Raw genomic sequence first — 18,411 nt, forward strand, 5'->3', positions numbered from 1 at the left:
ACTTCTATAGAGTTCTACAGAAAGGAGGACGTTTGGGTGTGTTGGTAGTTCATCGTACAGGACAAGCGCTTGTCCTGTCTTCGTCCTGTCTTGCGCTTGTTTAGTGCTGTATGGTTTCTGAAGTACGATAGAATTCTAAACTGACGTAAAGACAATTGAACGCGTAGATTCCGTAGTTGTAGTGGGCACATATGTGAAGTCGGCGTTCACTTCTGCGACCAACAAACCTTTGTATTCGTAAGCTAAATGGATTCTGCGTGTGCTTCCATGGTTTACCACTACATCTGCGCATGCCTGAAAGACAGTGCCATATTCATATTTCTGTGCCTTTAGGGTTCCACATTAGAGGGGGCCACAGTCACGTGGCAGTGGTCCACTGCCTCTCGCATCCATCACATTGTGAATAAAAGTTGAACGAAAGGCTAATTTGCACAAACCACACGATTTATTTCCAGTGAAACATGAATTTCAGCTTGCCTCTATTTACTGTAGTTACAGCACTATACACAGGAACTGCAGTCAAGCACTTGCCTAAACTGGCATCTAACGTAGTTGTATGCACAGTTAAACGGCATCACACACAAAAAAAAAAAAATCTATGTTTCCCACTTGAAGTACAATTTCTGCTAATTGTAGTCGGTCATAAGCGTGACGAGGGTAGTACAGCCAACCTTGTGGAATGTGCGAGCAACTAGCAATAACGCCATGGTACCCGACGAGAGAAGGACCCCTCCCGAAACTGTCGGTGAATATTTATTTCACTGTTCACCTCCATTGTGCCATAACCCATTATCCAAAAAGAATTGGCCATTGACCCATTACTCTACACTTATATACAGTACAGTACACGTATATACACTTATATACAGTACAGTACGGTCCACTGTTAAAAGGAACACTCAAATGAGTGCCTTTCGTATTGATGGCCCCCTGAATGCACGTGCACATGGAAACTTGGCTTGTGCATGGCACTAGTCTCTCAAAAGGCGTCAGAACCGTCAACCACCAGTAGTCGTATGCAAATCTAAGCCACGATGCTTTTCCAAGGGAGGTAAATCTAGACATATACTTCATGCAAAAGTGTTCCCTTTAACAGTGGACCCGTCTGTACATATTATGCACACATGCACAAACATACGTGAAGGGGGATAGGAACCCCTTGAAATAAACTTCTGGCTACACGCCTGAGCTTGTCTCCTGCGCTATGTGGCGAGCGCCCTTCAAAAGTTGTACAAACTTTGGGTCGTAGGGTTTCTTTTTGACACACCGAAATCTCCTGCTAATCTTGAATTGACTTCATTTCTCCAATGCTGCGCACCTGCTATCTTGCTTCAAGAAATGCTATGGCACACTTGGATGCAGATGGAGTTTGTTACAGCATGATCTGTGTGCGGCATTAAAGTGAAAGAAATAATGAACCGACAGTAAGGTATACAACTATGCGCAACAAAGAGCGGCCATTTAAATGGTCAGCGGTTCTCAAAAAGGCATGCTAAAATGCCTCACTAAGATAAATTAAGTGCATCATTTTTGCACATAAACTGTAGTGCTGCTTCCCTAAAAACCTCAGCCTTTGTGAAGGATGCCAGTGCATTGAAAGCAAGCAAACGCAAGGCTCCTCTAGACGAAACATGCACCCAACAGGACTGTTAGATCCCAAGCACATTTCGTAACCAACCTCTCTTCCCAGCCATCTGCTCGTTACACTTGGAATTCATGAAAATGGAGAAAAAAATTGTCTGCCCATTTGCAGCATGAATGTGTGAAGGAAATCTGTACAGATTTGTCAGAAAGAAAGCTGCGAAGTTGATGAAAAGGTTGTCCTGGTCCGGAATTTGAATTTGAGACAAAAGCCTATTCTGTGCGGTCGTTTCCGTTATCGTCAGAGCTTACCAGGAGGCCCGAAGGTTGCGGTGGAGAGGCAGATTAAACGACACCTCGGAGCACACGAATGAACACTCTGCCATCTTGCAAGCACCCGAGGAACACATTTGCTGCTTTAGAATTCAGTATTAGCAAAAAGGACGCAGATCCAACTTCCCTACATAAACCTTTTCCCAGATTTTTGAACACATTAACAGCCATGAAACATGGCATTCAGAACTTGAAAGAATCGCACCCTCTAAAAAGCAGAGAGCAATCGGGGATATTTGCACTCACATGTACAGTCCGCATCAAAAGTTTTACGAGGCCAGTAGGTGTGGAAAAATTTGAAACTCCCCAAAATTTGTGACTGTATTCAGTTGAACTGCACAGTGCATGTTGTTCATGCATTTTGCAACAGGCTGGAAATCTAAGTTTAGGGCTGCCCGCCCAAGAAGCGGGACTATTAAGCTTTTTCTTGTGTCTCGTGGGCTCTATTTTATGCTGACTGTATGTTGCTGCAAGCTCCGATCTGTCCTGGAGGAGAAATGAAAGCCTGAAGGCCCGAACACACGTACACGTGACTTTTTGATGCGGCGTCACGCCCTCCCTCTCCACAGGGAGAGGGCGCGACGCCACGTCAAAAAGTCACGCGTTGACGCGCTGCAACGCGTACGTGTGTTCGGGCCTTTACATTACAAGGGTTGGAGAGGCGAAGGCATTACCATTCCTGGCAGACAAGGGTAACTCAATTTACCATTGGGATAACTTAGTCACAGTACGAGCAAACAGTAAATCACTTGGTAGGTGCCGAGTACACCGAGCTCAATGGAAGCCCAACCCAGAACATTCTCGTCCGTTTCAACAAGTCTTTAGCTAAAATATCCAAATTAAATACCTTTCTCGCAAGTCTTTGTTAAACCTTCCCCACCAGAACAGCGCTACACCTCCTCAAGTACTGCAAGGCACCAGAATGCCCCCCCCCCCAATTCTGGATTTCAAAACTTCAGCTGTTCAGCAGCTATCCAATTACAGTTGAACCTTAACGTAGAAAGCCATGTCAGATGTGAAAACATCACCATTGTAAACCGATGCTTGTTATAAGCGTGTATTCGTTACATGCCCATGTTGGCAAGAAACATTTTTTTTCTTCTTGCTTTTACTTTTTTGAGTCAGGGTTTGACTGTAAACAATTATAGTTTTTGCTAAGTGACGCAATATCTACCCACATACGTGGAATACCAGACATCTTGTGAAGTTCATGGCACTACTAGAGATTACGAGTGGCTAGGTATGAGAGCAAATAAAATCCACGCACATGCTCGACAAGAAATTACACCATCTCCCGCTAAAGGGGACCATGAGGCGATGCGAAGCCGGAGCACCTGCACGATCGCGCTCCGTTGGCGTTTGGTGGGCATGCTACCGATCTCGCATCGTGGAACGCGAAGAGGAACACTACGCGCGTCGTGTCTTCCCTCTAGCCTGGCCGTTAATTCTCACAGGGCGAGCGGGGAACGCGGTCGACAGGCGGGCGAGAGGGGATGTGCATGCGCTCATCGCGGCGCTGTGCAGGAGAGAATTTCGGCATGTCGAGCCTGCATTTCAAAGGAGTCAACCGAAGCAAGCGCTGGACTGAACGTACGCAGTGCTCTATCCGCTTGAAGGAGACTGGAGGAGGAGAGTAGCGCATGCACTGCGAGACGCATGAAAAGCGCAAGCAGGTGCTGGGAGAGAAGTGGAGAGAGTAATGCGCAGCTGTTGGAGAGAGTGAAGGAGGAGAGTTGCGCATGCGTAGTGTGAGTGCGGACTACCAGGCCAACGCCGCGGGACATACCCCCGAGCAAGAGATGCTTCGCATCTAAAAAATGCAAGAGGTGGTGCCAGTAGCCCATGCATTCAGTTCTACCTTCGCCTTCGCAGTTTTCTTCAAGTTGCTTTGGCATTCAAGGGTGTTCCCATGGCACTCGGTACATGGGTTGACCGAGAGGTTTAGTTTCTTGGGACTAGTATCCGTGCACCACCCTGTTCCTTTTCAACACACTCGTACAAACTAACAAGCTGGACAACTGTAGTGTTCTTTGTTAGGAACAAATGTTAGGCGCCTTCCATGATGCACTGAAGTTCCTCCATGCACTATGCAAGTGCTTATTTCTCCATTGTCGTGCATAGCTGCTCGAAGTTGATTACACACGTTGGCAAAAAGAACAAGCCAATCCTTATGTGCAAATATGAATTCCCGCCCGCTGGCAACTGCTGCAAGTAACCAGCAGGCGGGCACTCTCTATACTGTTCTGAATTGAGATCTCTCCAGGTACATTGGAAAAATGTTTTGCTCGGTGTACCAATTCTACGGAGGTGTTTTCACTATCTCGTAACAAACAAGTGTGATATGTATGACTCAAAAGGTTTCCGCCAACCATAGACTGTGACTGGGAATAGAAACAGACTGGAATGGCTTTACATTGTGGCACCCAAGGCTAAACAAAAAAAACCATCTCCCGCTAAAGGGGACCATGAGGTGACGCGAAGCCGAAGCACTTGCATGGTCGCGTTCCTTTGGGCATGCTACCGACCTCGCGTCGTGGAACGCGAAGAGGAACGTTATGTGCGTCGCGTCTTCCCTCTAGCCTGGCCGTCAATTCTCACAGGGAGAGTGGGGAACGCGGACAGGCGCGCGAGGGGGGCGTAGAAGAGGAGAGAAAGGGGGAGGGGACGCGCACGCGCTCATCGCGCAGGAGAGGGCAGTCAAGAGGAGGTGTGGGGAGAGGGTTTACGCATGGGCAGTAAGGATGGTCACGCCGCACACCACCACCACCAGATTGAACTCCGCCGTAAGATGCTTCGCATCTAATTATAGCGTAGCGGGGATGAAAAATGCTTTTAGGCACTCTATTTCAATTATGAAGAAAAACGCAGCAACAAGGACAGCTTGTTAGAAAGCTTGCAAGTCCATGTTCCAGTGACTACAATGAGCGGAAGACACCTGGACGCAGGTGATGGGGCAGTGTGCCAATGTGTGTTTTATTCCTTAGAAGAAGAAGCCCAAAATTTTGCCTCCCAGATGTTTTCTCCTGGCTTCCTCGTGGTCCATGATTCCACCGGACGTGGTCAGCACAATGTAGCTGCACAGGAGGAGGAAAACAGAACAGAGTGAGCACTTGAGGAATCTAGAGCACAACTTTAATTTATCTATGTCACTCGAAATACCTTTCTAAAATGATCACAGAATCACCTTCCTAACAGACTACATTAGCACTCTCCTGTGTGGCTGTTCTTTATCTTTCATTTCCAGTAGCGAGCTGAAAAACTTAGCTACGGAAGATGACAAGGCCCTTGCCAAAAAATAAGACGCATCGTGGTCTCGGTCATTGTCTTGTTTTTTAATCCAAAACATTTACTGGGCAAGGCTTACCATCCATATTTTAAAGCATCCCCACACTCAACGCTCCAGCTTGAATTCAAAACCTCAATAGCAGCGCTGCCCCTAGACAGTGCGTCTTGTTCTCGTCTGCAAAACTATGGCCAACTAGCTCAAACCAAAGCTCTGTGACACTGAGCTGGGTAGGGCAAGTCATGCTAATCAGCAGACTGATCTAAGCTCTCTGCTTAAACTATGAAATTTACTACAGGGCTTTCAATCTGCGAATGGCTACAGATCACAGTGGCTGAGCCAAACGAGTTTTCAAACGTTCACTTCCACGGCATGTAACATGTATGTGTGATCCAAAAAAAGGCACAAGTTCAGGGGAGGACAGAAGCTTGAAGAGATGAAAAATTTGTGAACATGGGCAAACATGGGCGGAAGCGGACTTGTCTTCACCAGCCTTGAAGAAGACAAGCCCTATTGGATGTGCGATGCAAGATTGGCGACTTATCTGGTTGGACGTTGAATCTACATCACTGACATTTTTGCAATCTAATACAGTCACTGACTGTTTATTCGGACATCCTCATGGCACAGCAATGTTAACTCACGACTGAAAATTCAGACGCCCCACAAGGCGCCGTTCGATTTATCGGACTCCGATTGACAGATCGGGTGCGACGGCGTACGCCTTGACGCTCTGTCAGCGATGTTTACCATATGTTTGCTAGATTGCCAGCACTGAAATGGGGCTCTTCGATTTTCCACTTCTGGCTACCCGCGGGCTGCCAGAGCCAGCCAGAGCGCGCTCGTTTTTCTCGGGTTGCTCCGACCCCCCCCCGCGGCGCACTTCCGGTTGGCGTTCATATTTCTCGGGTTGGACGGTTCTGGCGACCCGCGGGGAGCCCGAGGGTCGCCAGAAGCTTCCAGGACAATTTAGTCGTGGAAGCTCTCTGGAAGGTTTCAGGCTAGCAGACGCCGAAAAGAGACTATACGCGCTCGCCGCCATCTTTGTGAGGACTCGACCGATTTCAATGCGGGCGCTTGCGGACTACACCTTTGCTTGTCCTTACGCCCGGGCCGCTCGGCGCCGTTCCGCCGTGCGAGATGGCGTGATTACGAGTGGTGGCGAGCATTTGGAGCTAATGTTTATTGCTTTTCTTACGTGTCCCGTGAAGTTTCCTGCCGTGAACAACGCGGCGAACTGTCGCGTTCTAACTGCGTCGTGCACATGTCCCAAAAATTATGTATACGTTCGTACGAACGCATGGAGACGCCTTTCGAGTTAATTTTTTCGTTGTAGTATTCGATTGTGGTGGCGTGTGTGCTTTATGTGCATTTAGCTGAGACGATTGTGATCGAACTAGCTATTTCGCTCCGTCGTATGTTTGCGTGCGTGAACCCTGTCAGAACTTAACTATTTCAACTATGTCTTCGATGTTGATAAAATGCACTGATCGAATAAAAGCGATTGCTACATTGTTTTTTGTGTGATGCTCGTTGGTCGCGAACGGCGTACGAGCGTACTTCGATCTACGGGCCCATATATGAGGTATGGTATTATGTTATGCTACGACGCGTCGATGTGAAAAAACGAAGATGAATTCAGAAATGTATATACATCCTTTTGTTGCTTATTTCATCGTCGGCTTTGTCTTTGTCCACCTCTTAGTAATAATTCCATGCAGTCTGTACGCGGTTATCACCTAGTAGCTCAAATAAAAGCTGAGCTAGTACATGAGATTTTTTGGAGTGCCACTTAGGATTGGAAAAGAGGCTCAGGCAACATCTGCAAAAACAAGTCGAAGACGCATCACACGGAAGTTTATTTTAGATATAATGCGCACTCGTGGTACCCATACCGCCGCATGTCTCAAGTTATGACAAAACGCAAGCTGGTCAACGCGTGTGTGCGGCGTAGTACGCGATAGATCCTCGAGCTCTTTTGGGGACACGATCACTTTCGCGAGATTTTCGCGTCGTGTTGTGCAGCGACTGTTACACGTACTAAGCAGACGTGAGCTGGTTAAGCCGTTAGCGGTGCGGTAGCTCACCTTGCATCGCTTCCGTGGCGCCGTGCGCCAGCTGGCTGTTTTGTTCGCGGACGGGGCGAGTTGCGCACGAATATGCGAATGTACGTGATCGTATCCCAAATCCGTATGCTCGAGAATATCACTTCAGCTCTTAAGGGGAGACGCGGGTCTTGGAACGGCCAAAAATGGTCAAAAAATCGATTTTTCGCAAAGCTTATTTTCGAGGCGTTTGTACTTCTGAGCACCTACTCTCAAATTGCTAACGCTAAATTCGGTCGGGAAACGTGATAAAATCGGCTTTCAAAGCACCCCGGCAGCACTAAAATGTCCCCAAAAGGATGAAATTTGTTCGAACTTCCCGCGCGCGCCATGAGCGTTGCAGCGGGCCGAGCGCCGCCATCTTGGGCTAAATTTGAAGCTGTTTTCTTTGTGCACATTTTGCGCCATCTCAAAATGGCGTCGCTCAAGCAGAACGGCCGCCGTCGCGGGTTTTCTCAAGGTCGTTTCCAGGCCACTGATTGGCTCTCACACGGCGCGCTTTTCAAGCGCGCCTTTCCGAGTCTCCCATTGGCTGGCGCGACCGACACGTCAATTTTTTTTCTTTGTGTTGGGTTCTCCGCCGTGGCTGTCCGTTTGTGTGCGCCTGCTTTTGCGATTGTGCGTGTTTCTCGACGGACCGCGTTTCCACTTTGTGCCGGTAGTTTTTCCACGCGATCGAGATGCCTGGAGACTCTCGTCTGAAACCATCGATGCAACGAGCTTTTGGAAGTCGCAAAAAACGGGCTTGGAACAAGAAGGCGCCGGCTACAAGTGCACCGTCGGCAGCGGAGTTGGAGTCGCGGCCGGACCCTTTGGATCTGCCGGGAACTTCAACTGACGACACCGTGGGACCAAGTTCGACTAACAAAACACTTCGGGTTGATGCCGCGTACTACTCAACGGCGGAGCAGGCGCAGCGAGTTGAGAGATCGGCGCAAACGAAGACCGTTCTGTCTGGAAAGTCGGCTACCCAGCGCAAGTTCGACCTTCTTGGAGTCAGCGCGGAGTGCCAGACCGGTGACGCCGGGACCGATTTTTTGCTCGTCGATATGAAAGTTTTGAATAACTTTTTTGCACAAGCGAAGTGCGACAAATGTGACGCAAAAAGTCTCAGCGTGAGGAAGGCAACGGACAAGGCGTACGGCCTTGTGGTAAAGCTTATTTTTTCTTGCAGCAGTTGTGATTTCGAGAAGAAGCAATTTTCTTCTCCGAGAGTGAGCGGAACTGCCACCATCACTCCCTTCGAAGTCAACATGAGGGCCATGAAGGGGATACAGATGATAGGCAAAGGTGTTACTGCCCTTTCAGACTTTTGTGCGTGTATGAACCTTTCGCACCGAGGCTTGCACCACAAGACGTTTCAGGGACACCTAAAAAGTTTAGTGAAAGCCTGCGAAAACACAGCGACTGAAAGTGAAGCTGCTAGTGTGGCAGTAATAAAAGAGCTGTATACAGACTTCTTGAACCCCATAGGGAACATCGATGTTGTGTTTGACGGCTCATGGATGACGCGAGGTCGGAGCTCACACATAGGTGTGGGCTGCATCATTGAGCTCTACACTGGCCTTGTAATTGACCATGTTGTTTACTCAAACTTTTGTCTCGGCTGTGCCCTGGGACCACAGCCGCAAGACGAAGGGTACACCGACTGGCTGGCAACCCACGAGTGCCAACGAAACATCGAATGCAACTCTGGCCGCATGGAAGTAGAGGCTGCGCTGACCATGTTTCAGAGATCCTGGGCCAAGCATGGTCTGCGCTACACGACTGTGCTCTCTGATGGAGACAGCCGCACTTTTCATGCCTTGTCCGAAGCCGAGGTGTACGGCTTTATCCAAATAGACAAAAAGGACTGCATCAACCATGTCCACAAGCGAATGGGTGCAGCTTTACGGAACATTGTGGACAAAAAGAAGGCTCAGGGTGAGTCTCTTGGGGGTAGAGGAAAGCTGACACAAGAGAAGATCAAGAAGATCGCGAATTACTACGGATATGCCCTGAGGAGCAATATCAATGACGTGCCAGCTATGAAGAGGGCAGTCGAAGCTACACTGCTGCACATGACATCGACAGATGATGCACCAAAGCACTCAAAGTGCCCCGAGGGTGCTAGCTCTTGGTGCAAGTACAATAGAGCCTTGGCCAATGGGGAGAGTCCACCTTCACACAAGAATGCCCTGCCGGCTTGTGTTGCGGCTGCTCTGGAGCCAGTCTTTGTGAGGCTCAGTGATGAGAGCCTGCTGGCACGGTGCTGTGAAGGGAAGACCCAGAACGCGAGTGAGAGTCTTCATTCAGTCATCTGGACCCAAACTTCAAAGAATGGGAACGCTTCGCTGGAAAGTGTGAAGCGAGCTGCCGCTGAGGCTGTTGCCATCTACAACCAAGGAAGAAGGGCAACCAACGAGTCCATTGCTGCAAGTTTGGGCTATGTTGCTGGGGATTGCCTTGTTCGACGAAGCCTAGAAAAAGACTCTCTGCGTTTACGCAAGGCAAATGCAACTCATCTGAAGAGCACCAACACAAAAAAGACTCTTGCAAGGCGACACAAAACGGGTGCAACTGAAGATTACAGTCCTGTACTACTTTGAAGGTATTCTCTCAAGCATAGCAGCCTATTACCCAGGGTAACATGCTGCCTAACATCTAGAAGGTTCTTCCTAAAGACTGAAAAGACATGAGCAGCCAGTCGCTTGAGCCTCATACCCCATGGCTTTTCCAGAACCCCCCAGCCGCTTGTCATGGTGGGGTTTTGATCATGCTTTACACATTGGAAAATTTTTTTAGATATGATTCCTTGGGTGGAACAAGACACTTTCTGTTTTGTTTTGAAGGGAAACAGATGGGGAACATGTGAATAAAATTTATGGTTAAAGGTTCCTTTCATAAATTTATACAGTGCATGTCAAACTTCAAACGCGATTTTCTCAGCTTCACATTTTTTGCCAACTTGACCAGCCTTACGGATCTTTTCATTATGTTTTTGTAAGGTAATTTTGATAAATTTTATACCATTGAATTCGTAAGAAATAGGACTGTGGAGCTATGCTATTTTTTTGTGGCTAAGATGAACATATGAAATTTTGTGAACAATAATGCATACCTGCCAAGTTTGGAGAAACGGAATCCGGGAGATTTACTCAACGGGGGGGGGGGTGTACTGCGATAGCAATTATATGTACATTAGACACGTTTTAGAACAGCGTACGCAAAGCTTTGCGCTGGCTTTTAGCGCAACTGCGCCTGTGCTTGCGTCGTACGCTAAGCGCTTGCGGGCTCCCGGTGAGTGACGGAAATAGCGGGCCGCAAACGCTAACGCTAACTTAGCGTATGCAATTCTAAAACTGCCTACTCTCAGCGGGATCTTGCGGTCACCGCTGATCTGTACAGAGTCCAAACGTGCGAGTAAATGCGCGCTAGCGCTAGGGACCAACGCGGTTGAAGCAGCGATGAAACGACCCGGCGGTCACCGTCGCGCGAAGGGCACATGCGATAACATCACTTCGCGTGCGAGGCCTGTCGTCGCTTGCTTACCAGTTATTTCGTCGGGCAAGGGACCATAAGGGGCGCCGTTGAGACGGGGACGGTCGCGAGCGCTGGCGAACGCGCTATCTCGACAGACATCGGCTACCCTTAAGTGCTTGACCGCGGCGGAAAGTGCACAGCTACTTCATGCGCAATGAAACTGAGTTGAACCTTTCTACCATCGTTAAAAAGAAGAAGAATCCTTTCTACTACGTGGCCAGACAACTTTGCTCATGTGGCCAGACAAATCACTGGAACGCGCAGGGCAAAACTGGATTTCCGGGAGATTTCTCTGTGACCCGTACAACCGGGAGAAACGTTCAAAATCCGGGAGACTTGGCAGGTATGATAATGTGAGCTAATTGCATTTCAAGATTACACAGTGTCAATACAATTGAAAGTTCTTATATGATGATATATCTCAGTGACAATATAAATAGCATAGCTCCACATGGCAGGTCTTTGGCTACAGCTGCATCTTAAACAGAACCTAAAAATACTGAGGGAAAGTGTCTTAATGACCCGTAAGAAATTACCTAATTAGATTTCACTTATGCTCTCACAATTTGATAACTAATTGAAGTACATGAAAACTAATTATATTTTTGAAATCAGGAGGAAGAAATACATATACACACCCAATTTCATTACAATATCTCCAATAATAAAACTTTTCATTTCGAGACCAGTGTCTCCCCTTAAGCAAACCTAGCCACATATTTTCAAACGGGCAATGCAGAAAAGCCAACGCGCACGCGGCGCAAAGTTTCGTTTGCTGCCACGGCGGTAGCGTTTGTTTACGTTTAGGCTGGCTGTCCCAGCGTTCGATTTTGTAATCTTGGGGCAGCTTCGGGTTGTCTCGGGCTTCCCACGCATGTGACCAAGACGCTGTTCCCTGTCCCGACCGGAACTAGCTGGCTGACCCTCTGGCTGCCAGAGAACTGCCAGAAGTCCGAAAATCGAAGAGCCCCAATGTTGAACTGGCTATGGATGGATGTCGTGCCAGTGTCAAAATTAATGCTGAAAAATTGCTGATCTTGAAGGATATGTTTGCTGGCTACACGTAATGGTTGCCTTTTAGCTTTAGCCAGTCAAGTATCCATTGAATGTCTACCGCGGCCAAGCCAAGCCATGCTCGGAGTCGACTCGCTGTGGCGTTTGGTTTGAGCCTTCGAGGGTTAGTGGGTTGTGCGCTTGCGTCGCTGTCAGATGCTTCTGCGGCTAGGCCTGATTCGCATCTTGCGCTTTGTGTCTCGCTGTCTTGTGTGTTCCTTGGCGTGCGAGCTGCTTAAATGGCTCCGACGCCACGTGTTCCATCTGCACCGTCAGGACTAATGAAGAAACACGGCCACTACAAGACGCTGACAAAGAAAGCGATTATTCGCCAGGTGGAAGGCGGCCGACCTCAGTCTGAAGTTGCTCGGGAGTTTTCGATTTTCAAGCAAACTGTCTCGGACTACCGAAGCAGAAGGAGAAGATTCTGGAGGCCGCAGAAAAAGAGTATGCAGGAACGCAGAAAAATTTCTGTGACGGCAGCCACCAAAGCTTGAAGAGGCGCTGAACATGTGGTTGAGTGCCACGGTAGCTAGGAAAATACCCGTGTCTGGCGATCTGCTAAGACAGAAAGCAGAGACGCCTGCCCTGCGCATGGGTATTATCGGCTGCAAGTTCAGTGACGGCTGGTTACGCAACTTTAAGAGAAGGCACGACCTGGCCTTTAAACAAATGTGCGGCGAGAGCGGTTCAGTTGACCTAATCTTCACAACTAACTACCGCGCCGACATGCTATGTGCACTGCTGCGCCAGTATGCACCAGAAAACGCCTTCAATTTTGACGAGACTGGCCTCTTCTACAAAATGGTGCCCGACAAGACGTCTGCTTTGTCCGGCGAACCCTGTCACGGGGGGAAGCATAGCAAGAAGCGACTGACAGCTGTTGTGGGAGGCAACGTGACGAGAACGGAGAAAGCTCCGCTCCTCATCGCCGGAAAATAAAAACGTCAGATGTTCTAAAGGCATCAAATCGCTCCCAGTCAGGTATGAAGCGAATTCCAAGGCGTGGATAACGCAAGACCCCCTTGAACAGTACGTTTGGAAGCTCGACCGGCAATACGAACAACAGAACCGCAAGGTACTGCTGTTCTTCGACAAATGCGGTGCCTACGAGCACATCAGCAACCTAAAAGCAATCACCATAGAATTTTTGCCGCCAAACACAACAAGTGTGTTGCAGCCCATGGACCAGGGTGTGATTAAAAAGTGAACTGCTGATTGCGCCTCCTGAATAGTGTACACTTATGCGTCGACAGTGGGAAGAGCTACGTTGTGGATGTGCTGTCAGCCATCAGCATCTTGTCCGATGACTGGAAGGTAGTGACTCAAGAAACAATCCGCAAGTGCTTCCGCCTCGCAGGATTTGCTAACAGTGAGAGTGGGTATGAGGGCAGTGCCACAGCCCTGGACCTCGCGGTTGAGAGTCCGCCTACCGCAGCAGCGGACATTTTGGATGACCTCCGTGCTACTGGTATCGATGTGGGGGCGGTTCCCGTTGGAGGAGTTTGTAACCTTCGACCGTGATGTCCTGACATGCGCAAGTGGACAGCGACTCTAACGATGACGTGCCACCCACACCGCAGCCATCAAATGTAGATTTAGCGCAGGCCGTAACACTGCTGTTGTCTGCATACAGCGATGGCCAGACACTGGCCGAGATACAGGCTGACCAGGTCGCACCTAAGCGTGCGTGTGCAGACGCGCATCCTTTAGTTTCGGACTCTCGATTATTCGGACTTTTCGGCGGTTCCTGCAGAGTCAGAAAAACGATCGGCGACTGTATTTGCATTTTGTTTCCCTAGTTTTGATTGGGATAGGTTTATGGGGTGTAACATCCCAAAGTGACTCGGGCTATAAGAGGCACCACAGTAGAGGACTCGCAAATAATTTAAAAAACATAGGGCTTTTTTTTAATGTGCACTGACACTGCACCATACACGGACCTCTAGCTTTTCACCTCCATCGAAATGCGACTGCCGTTACTGGGGCTGAAGCTGTGTTGTCGGGTCAGCAGCCGAGCACCGTTAAGCACTGAAACACCACACAGTGGCATTTCTCCTTTCTCAAAGAGCACCTAGACCACCTCCGTTAATTTTTCGTTAACATTTCAAGCAAATGCGCGCACTGAGTTCAGAATGCCATCACGATCAGCAATGCCAAACGCTGCAGCGCTATGAGCCGCGGGCGCCCCACAAATTCCAAGATACAATCCCCTCTCCGTGCCTTTTGGCAATCCTCAGCCACTCAGCAACCGCCGTGAAGTCAACATGTCGTCTGCTATTCATCCACGAAACATATTCGTCTGCTCGCAGCTACGCATGCTTGCCGCTCTTTCTCCTCACACGGTGAGGAGAAACACTCTACCAGTACGAGCCAGAACTCCGCTATTGTGGCATCGTTTCAAAAATTCTCACAACTACGTGTTCGTTGTAGACTCATGCACAACTGCAACACCACAACTAAATTTCGACCTCTGGGTAGTTTAGGGGCCATGTGAATGAGACTTACTTTGTCTATGTTCAGAAACACTAGACCAGAAAGCTAAGCAGAAAGGCAGAACACAGCACTGCTGCAAAGAGAGGTCCCTCACCCGAACTGTCGGGACGGCAGGAGGTTGCGCATCCACGTCTCGGTGTCCTTCAGCTGGACGTCGAAGCGGGGGCTGATGACGCCGCACTTGTTGAGTCGGCCGTTGAGGAAGACCACAATCTTGCCCGCGCGGTGATCGTCCACGATCTCAAACTCCCCGATGTAGCCTGCGAGACGACATCCCAAGTGAGTCGCAAAAAATTCACAACTAATAATGACTGACGTTTAAAAGCACATGGGTATCTAAGCCAAAAGGTGCCACTAACGTATTCACTGTTGAACAAAGTGAGCACTGCTGAGACCAGTCATAGACAACACCTCACGTATGCCTGATAGTGTAGTGGTAGGAAGTGTGACCACATGAACGCCGCCAAGCAATTCAGAAGTGTAGGTCGGCCTGCATGGCAGCTGGGGAGCTATTCTCAATGTGTCCATCTAGTGGACTTTGGCTGCCACTGACTGGCTGGAGCTTGGAAAGCAGCACACCACCGTTTCCAGTTCTGCAACATCATTTTGACGTCACGAAGCTTTCACAACTCTCGAAACAAACAAGAGGGACGGAATGCACTTCAAAGCAATGAACGCAGCTCTAGAGATCCGCGTTTGGCTGCACATCTCAGAGGCTGTGGATGAACTCTTGACTATGTTAGCCCTTGAGTAAGGTTTAATGCTGCCACCCGCCTAGCGCACCAGTGAAGGTTGGTACGCATTCTTTGCAGCATTCTCAAATATCTGGGACTTGTTCATATGCAAGTTCAGACATGTCAAGTTTGTTTAAGTGTCCTGTCACCGCGCATTTCGTCCACTTTCTTATTATGCTGGGAATGTGCTAGCGGATTCAGTGCGTCGACGTGGTCAACACCGTGACGTCACAGCTCACCGCTTTTTTCACATAACTGAGTGCACACGCTCCTCCGAAGAAATGGACATGTCCACAAAGTGGACATATCAAGAATAGCTCCCCTGCCGATTCTTTGTGTCATCTGTGAGCACTGGAGTCATCAAACTCATTATGGGATCAGTGATAGCTCTGGTCTCACATTTGTTACAGGTGTTACCTTGCGATGGCTACTCACTCATCACCTGTGATTCGGTCTGTAACACTTGAACTGCTGAGCACTTTATGCAAAACACAGATCGCAACTGTGATGTCAGATTCCATGCATTAACTGCACCTAGTCTATGAAAGAGCTTCAAATGTGTGTTGACCATGTGGACATAGAATACTGGGACTGTACCGTCAGATATCGTGTGTTACACCAAGTCTCCGAAGTTAAAAATTACCCGTCACAATTGCTAACGTCCGAATCAGACTGGCGTGTCGATAGGAGGTATCAAATTGCCAAATGTGACCTTGTCACACAGTTCCCTGCGTATTGAAGTGTCACCAGATACCGTCGACGCATTGTCCTGAACAGTAGCACGATCACACGAGCCAGTTCTACGCGAACAGGTTGCATCCACAAAGCTCGCTGGAAAACGGAACATCGAGCCTTTCACGCGCAGACGATTGAACAAGCGTAACACATCAATACCGTCAGAACATTTATAATCTTGCACGCTGTCACTAACGAACTGCGTGCGACACCACGTTACTACTGGTGGGCATGTGTTCTGACCGTCAAGTGATGGACACTAATAACCTCGCACCGGCATACAACGATTAACTAAGAACAATTAGGGCTCGTTAACGGATGACTCGAAATGACACTCGCTTATAACAAAGATACGTAGGCAGCATCGTGCAAGATCGAGAATATCAAACCACGTATTTCAAAGAATGGGTTCAGAACAGGCGCGAAATGAATTACGACGTTGTGGAACCACAGGGCGCACTGTCAAGCAACGCGCTGCTATGTTGGCAAAGAATGCACTCCACTCAGCAAGTTTGAAACGAGTACCTACCGTGCTTCATCATGACTGTGAGGAATTTGATGATGACTTTGGAGCAGGGCCGGATGAGTACCTGGCGCTTGCCCCGCTTTTCGGCATTGTTGATCGACTTGAGAGCGTCGGCCAAGACGTTCATGCGCACCATTTTGTCTGCAACGAAGAAGAAGGCGAGCGAAGAGGTGAACGAAGCGAACCGGCAAGACCGACAGCACGTCGCGACATGAAACACACACACACGGCACTCGCCGCGAATATGGGTCCTCTTTTACGGCAAGCTACGTTCGGTACAGGCCACAAATATTGGTGCGAAAAGAAAGCGCAACCTTTGATTTATTCGAGGACGGCGGCTTGGACGCGGCAGAGAGCGAGAATACGCGCAGATGAAACAGATTGAAAAACGTTCGGGCAAAACATTACCTCAAGAGACGGTGGCGGCCGGGAAAAAGAGGGATAATTTCGCCCATACAAGACAAATAGAAACATGCCTAGACGGCGCTGTCTACCACTTTAATTCAAAGAAGCTTATGTTTACATATGGCGGTCATGACGTAACTGTTGCAATATTTGTCAATGTTCGAACTCGTTGATTACTAGAATTATTTTTACCCTTTATCTGGTGCATTTATTTTGATTACCGAATTGAAAATGTAGTATTTAAAATTATTAAATTGTGGGTTTGGAAGTTGTGGGTTCTCGAAGGCCTAGAAGAACCTTATGTAGCCTTCGAGACTGACGAGGATCTCTGCGTCGTTGCTTCGCATCGTGCATGGGGGTGTAGCAAGAGCGATAGCGGCGATAGGTCCCAAGGAGAGATCTCCAAAAGCATCAAAAAACAGTGCAAAGAGTTTTTTTCGCAAGCTGCTCGTACGCGTCAAACAGAGCAGCGGCCTTGTGCGTGTGCTGCGCTTTTGATTCCGCGCTTATTAATCGACAGGTCGCCGTGGCTGCCGTGGCATTTCACTTTTTTTGTCGTGGCAACAGCCGGTCGCCGTATTTGATCCGTGCCGTTCGATCACACCGATGCCGTGATCTACTTCTCACTCTCTCCACTGCTGTTGCAGTCGCACCGATGAATACCGATGGAAGAAGACCCGAGGAAAACATTCGGACAAGAACCTCGAACCGCTAGAATACGTCTTCTAGAAGACCTGACCCAGCTGTTGCCTACTTTGACAAATTGAAACGTAGACCTCTCCTAGACGACTTGGCGGACACGAGCCGTCGCCTACTCTGACAAACTGAAACCCCGTCTCGTTTGGGACTGCGGCTGCCGCCTGAGCGCTCTTTCGGCGAATCGTTTCGGAAAGACAAAAAAACATATACAAAAGGAAGCGACCTGCGCGGGGTCCTGCCGTGCTGCCCTCCCTGTGCGGGGTAATTAGCGGTGGGGGGCTTCGCAGTGGTAGTGAGTCACCGCAACGCCGTGCTTTTATTTCGAACGCCGCCGCTCTGGTTTCGACGCCGCCTGAATGCACGCGAATGGCAGTGTCGCGGGTGGTGACCAGTCAACGCTGGTGCCGAAGGCATGTGCCGTACTTCGCCATCGGCGTGGCCATCCTGAGCGTGCAGATCGTGCTCGGATACCTGTTCTACCTAGCGCCGGCATCGGAAACGGACGCCGCCGGACATCTTCCGACCGCACGGACGGGCGGACCGAGAGCCTCCGACTCACAGGTGACCGCGGTCGAGTCTTACGTGTCGTGCGCGCGTGCATGCGAAGTGTTGCACGCGCGCTGCGACTGTAGTGCCGTTATTTTTGTCGCGGCGGCAGGTGTTTCGTGCAAGCGCGTGCTGCAAGCGCGCACCTTTCCTCGGAGTATTGTTATTGTTGTTTTCTTTCGTTGCTCCTCGTTTTCTTCAGATGCAGCGCGCGTGGTTTGTAAGCTTGTTCTGCGTCGGTAGCGCATTTATCGCGAGCGGGCGCACTTCGCACACAACGCCTTTAGAACATACCCATCAGGAAATGCCCATAACACAGTCGGTAATGGGCCTAACGGCTAGAACCAACTGGAGTCTGAATTCGTACCACTTTTGGTTCCAATTGGTCGCGTC

At 49.2% G+C, this 18,411-nt stretch overlaps 2 protein-coding genes across 3 annotated transcripts in view; one reads left to right on the forward strand and one right to left on the reverse strand.

Annotated features, from left to right (window-relative positions):
* Positions 1-4,880: 4,880 nt before the first annotated feature.
* Positions 4,881-16,860, reverse strand: LOC119399785 (40S ribosomal protein S15a). Of its 2 annotated transcripts, none has more exons than XM_037666627.2 (4): positions 16,777-16,860; positions 16,372-16,509; positions 14,468-14,633; positions 4,881-4,988 (listed from the first exon to the last, which is right to left on the reverse strand). In XM_037666627.2, exons 2-4 carry the CDS (start codon positions 16,502-16,504, stop codon positions 4,895-4,897), a joined length of 393 nt encoding a protein of 130 aa, XP_037522555.1. In that variant the 5' UTR covers positions 16,505-16,509; positions 16,777-16,860; the 3' UTR covers positions 4,881-4,894. The 2 variants fall into 2 exon arrangements, with proteins under 2 accessions (XP_037522555.1, XP_037522556.1); XM_037666628.2 differs by having other exon boundaries at positions 16,683-16,797.
* A 665-nt stretch (positions 16,861-17,525) lies between these two features.
* LOC119399786 (xylosyltransferase oxt-like) overlaps positions 17,526-18,411 on the forward strand; it is a 44,084-nt gene continuing 43,198 nt past the window's right edge. Inside the window, exon 1 of the mRNA XM_049417843.1 lies at positions 17,526-18,033. Within this exon, the coding sequence (XP_049273800.1) occupies positions 17,839-18,033 (195 nt within the window). The 5' untranslated portion in view covers positions 17,526-17,838. The remainder of the gene's footprint in view (positions 18,034-18,411) is intronic.

This window comes from Rhipicephalus sanguineus, chromosome 7, assembly GCF_013339695.2.
Source record: "Rhipicephalus sanguineus isolate Rsan-2018 chromosome 7, BIME_Rsan_1.4, whole genome shotgun sequence".
NCBI lineage: Eukaryota > Metazoa > Arthropoda > Arachnida > Ixodida > Ixodidae > Rhipicephalus > Rhipicephalus sanguineus.

Excerpts from the sequence above, each read along its gene's own strand:
- LOC119399785 (XM_037666627.2), bottom strand. The coding sequence starts at position 16,504 with ATGGTGCGCATGAACGTCTTGGCCGACGCTCTCAAGTCGATCAACAAT. Across the intron at positions 14,634-16,371 it reads CACAGTCATGATGAAGCACG|GCTACATCGGGGAGTTTGAG; the intron begins GTAGGTACTCGT and ends GTCGTCTCGCAG. Across the intron at positions 4,989-14,467 it reads CTGCCGTCCCGACAGTTCGG|CTACATTGTGCTGACCACGT; the intron begins GTGAGGGACCTC and ends CCTCCTGTGCAG.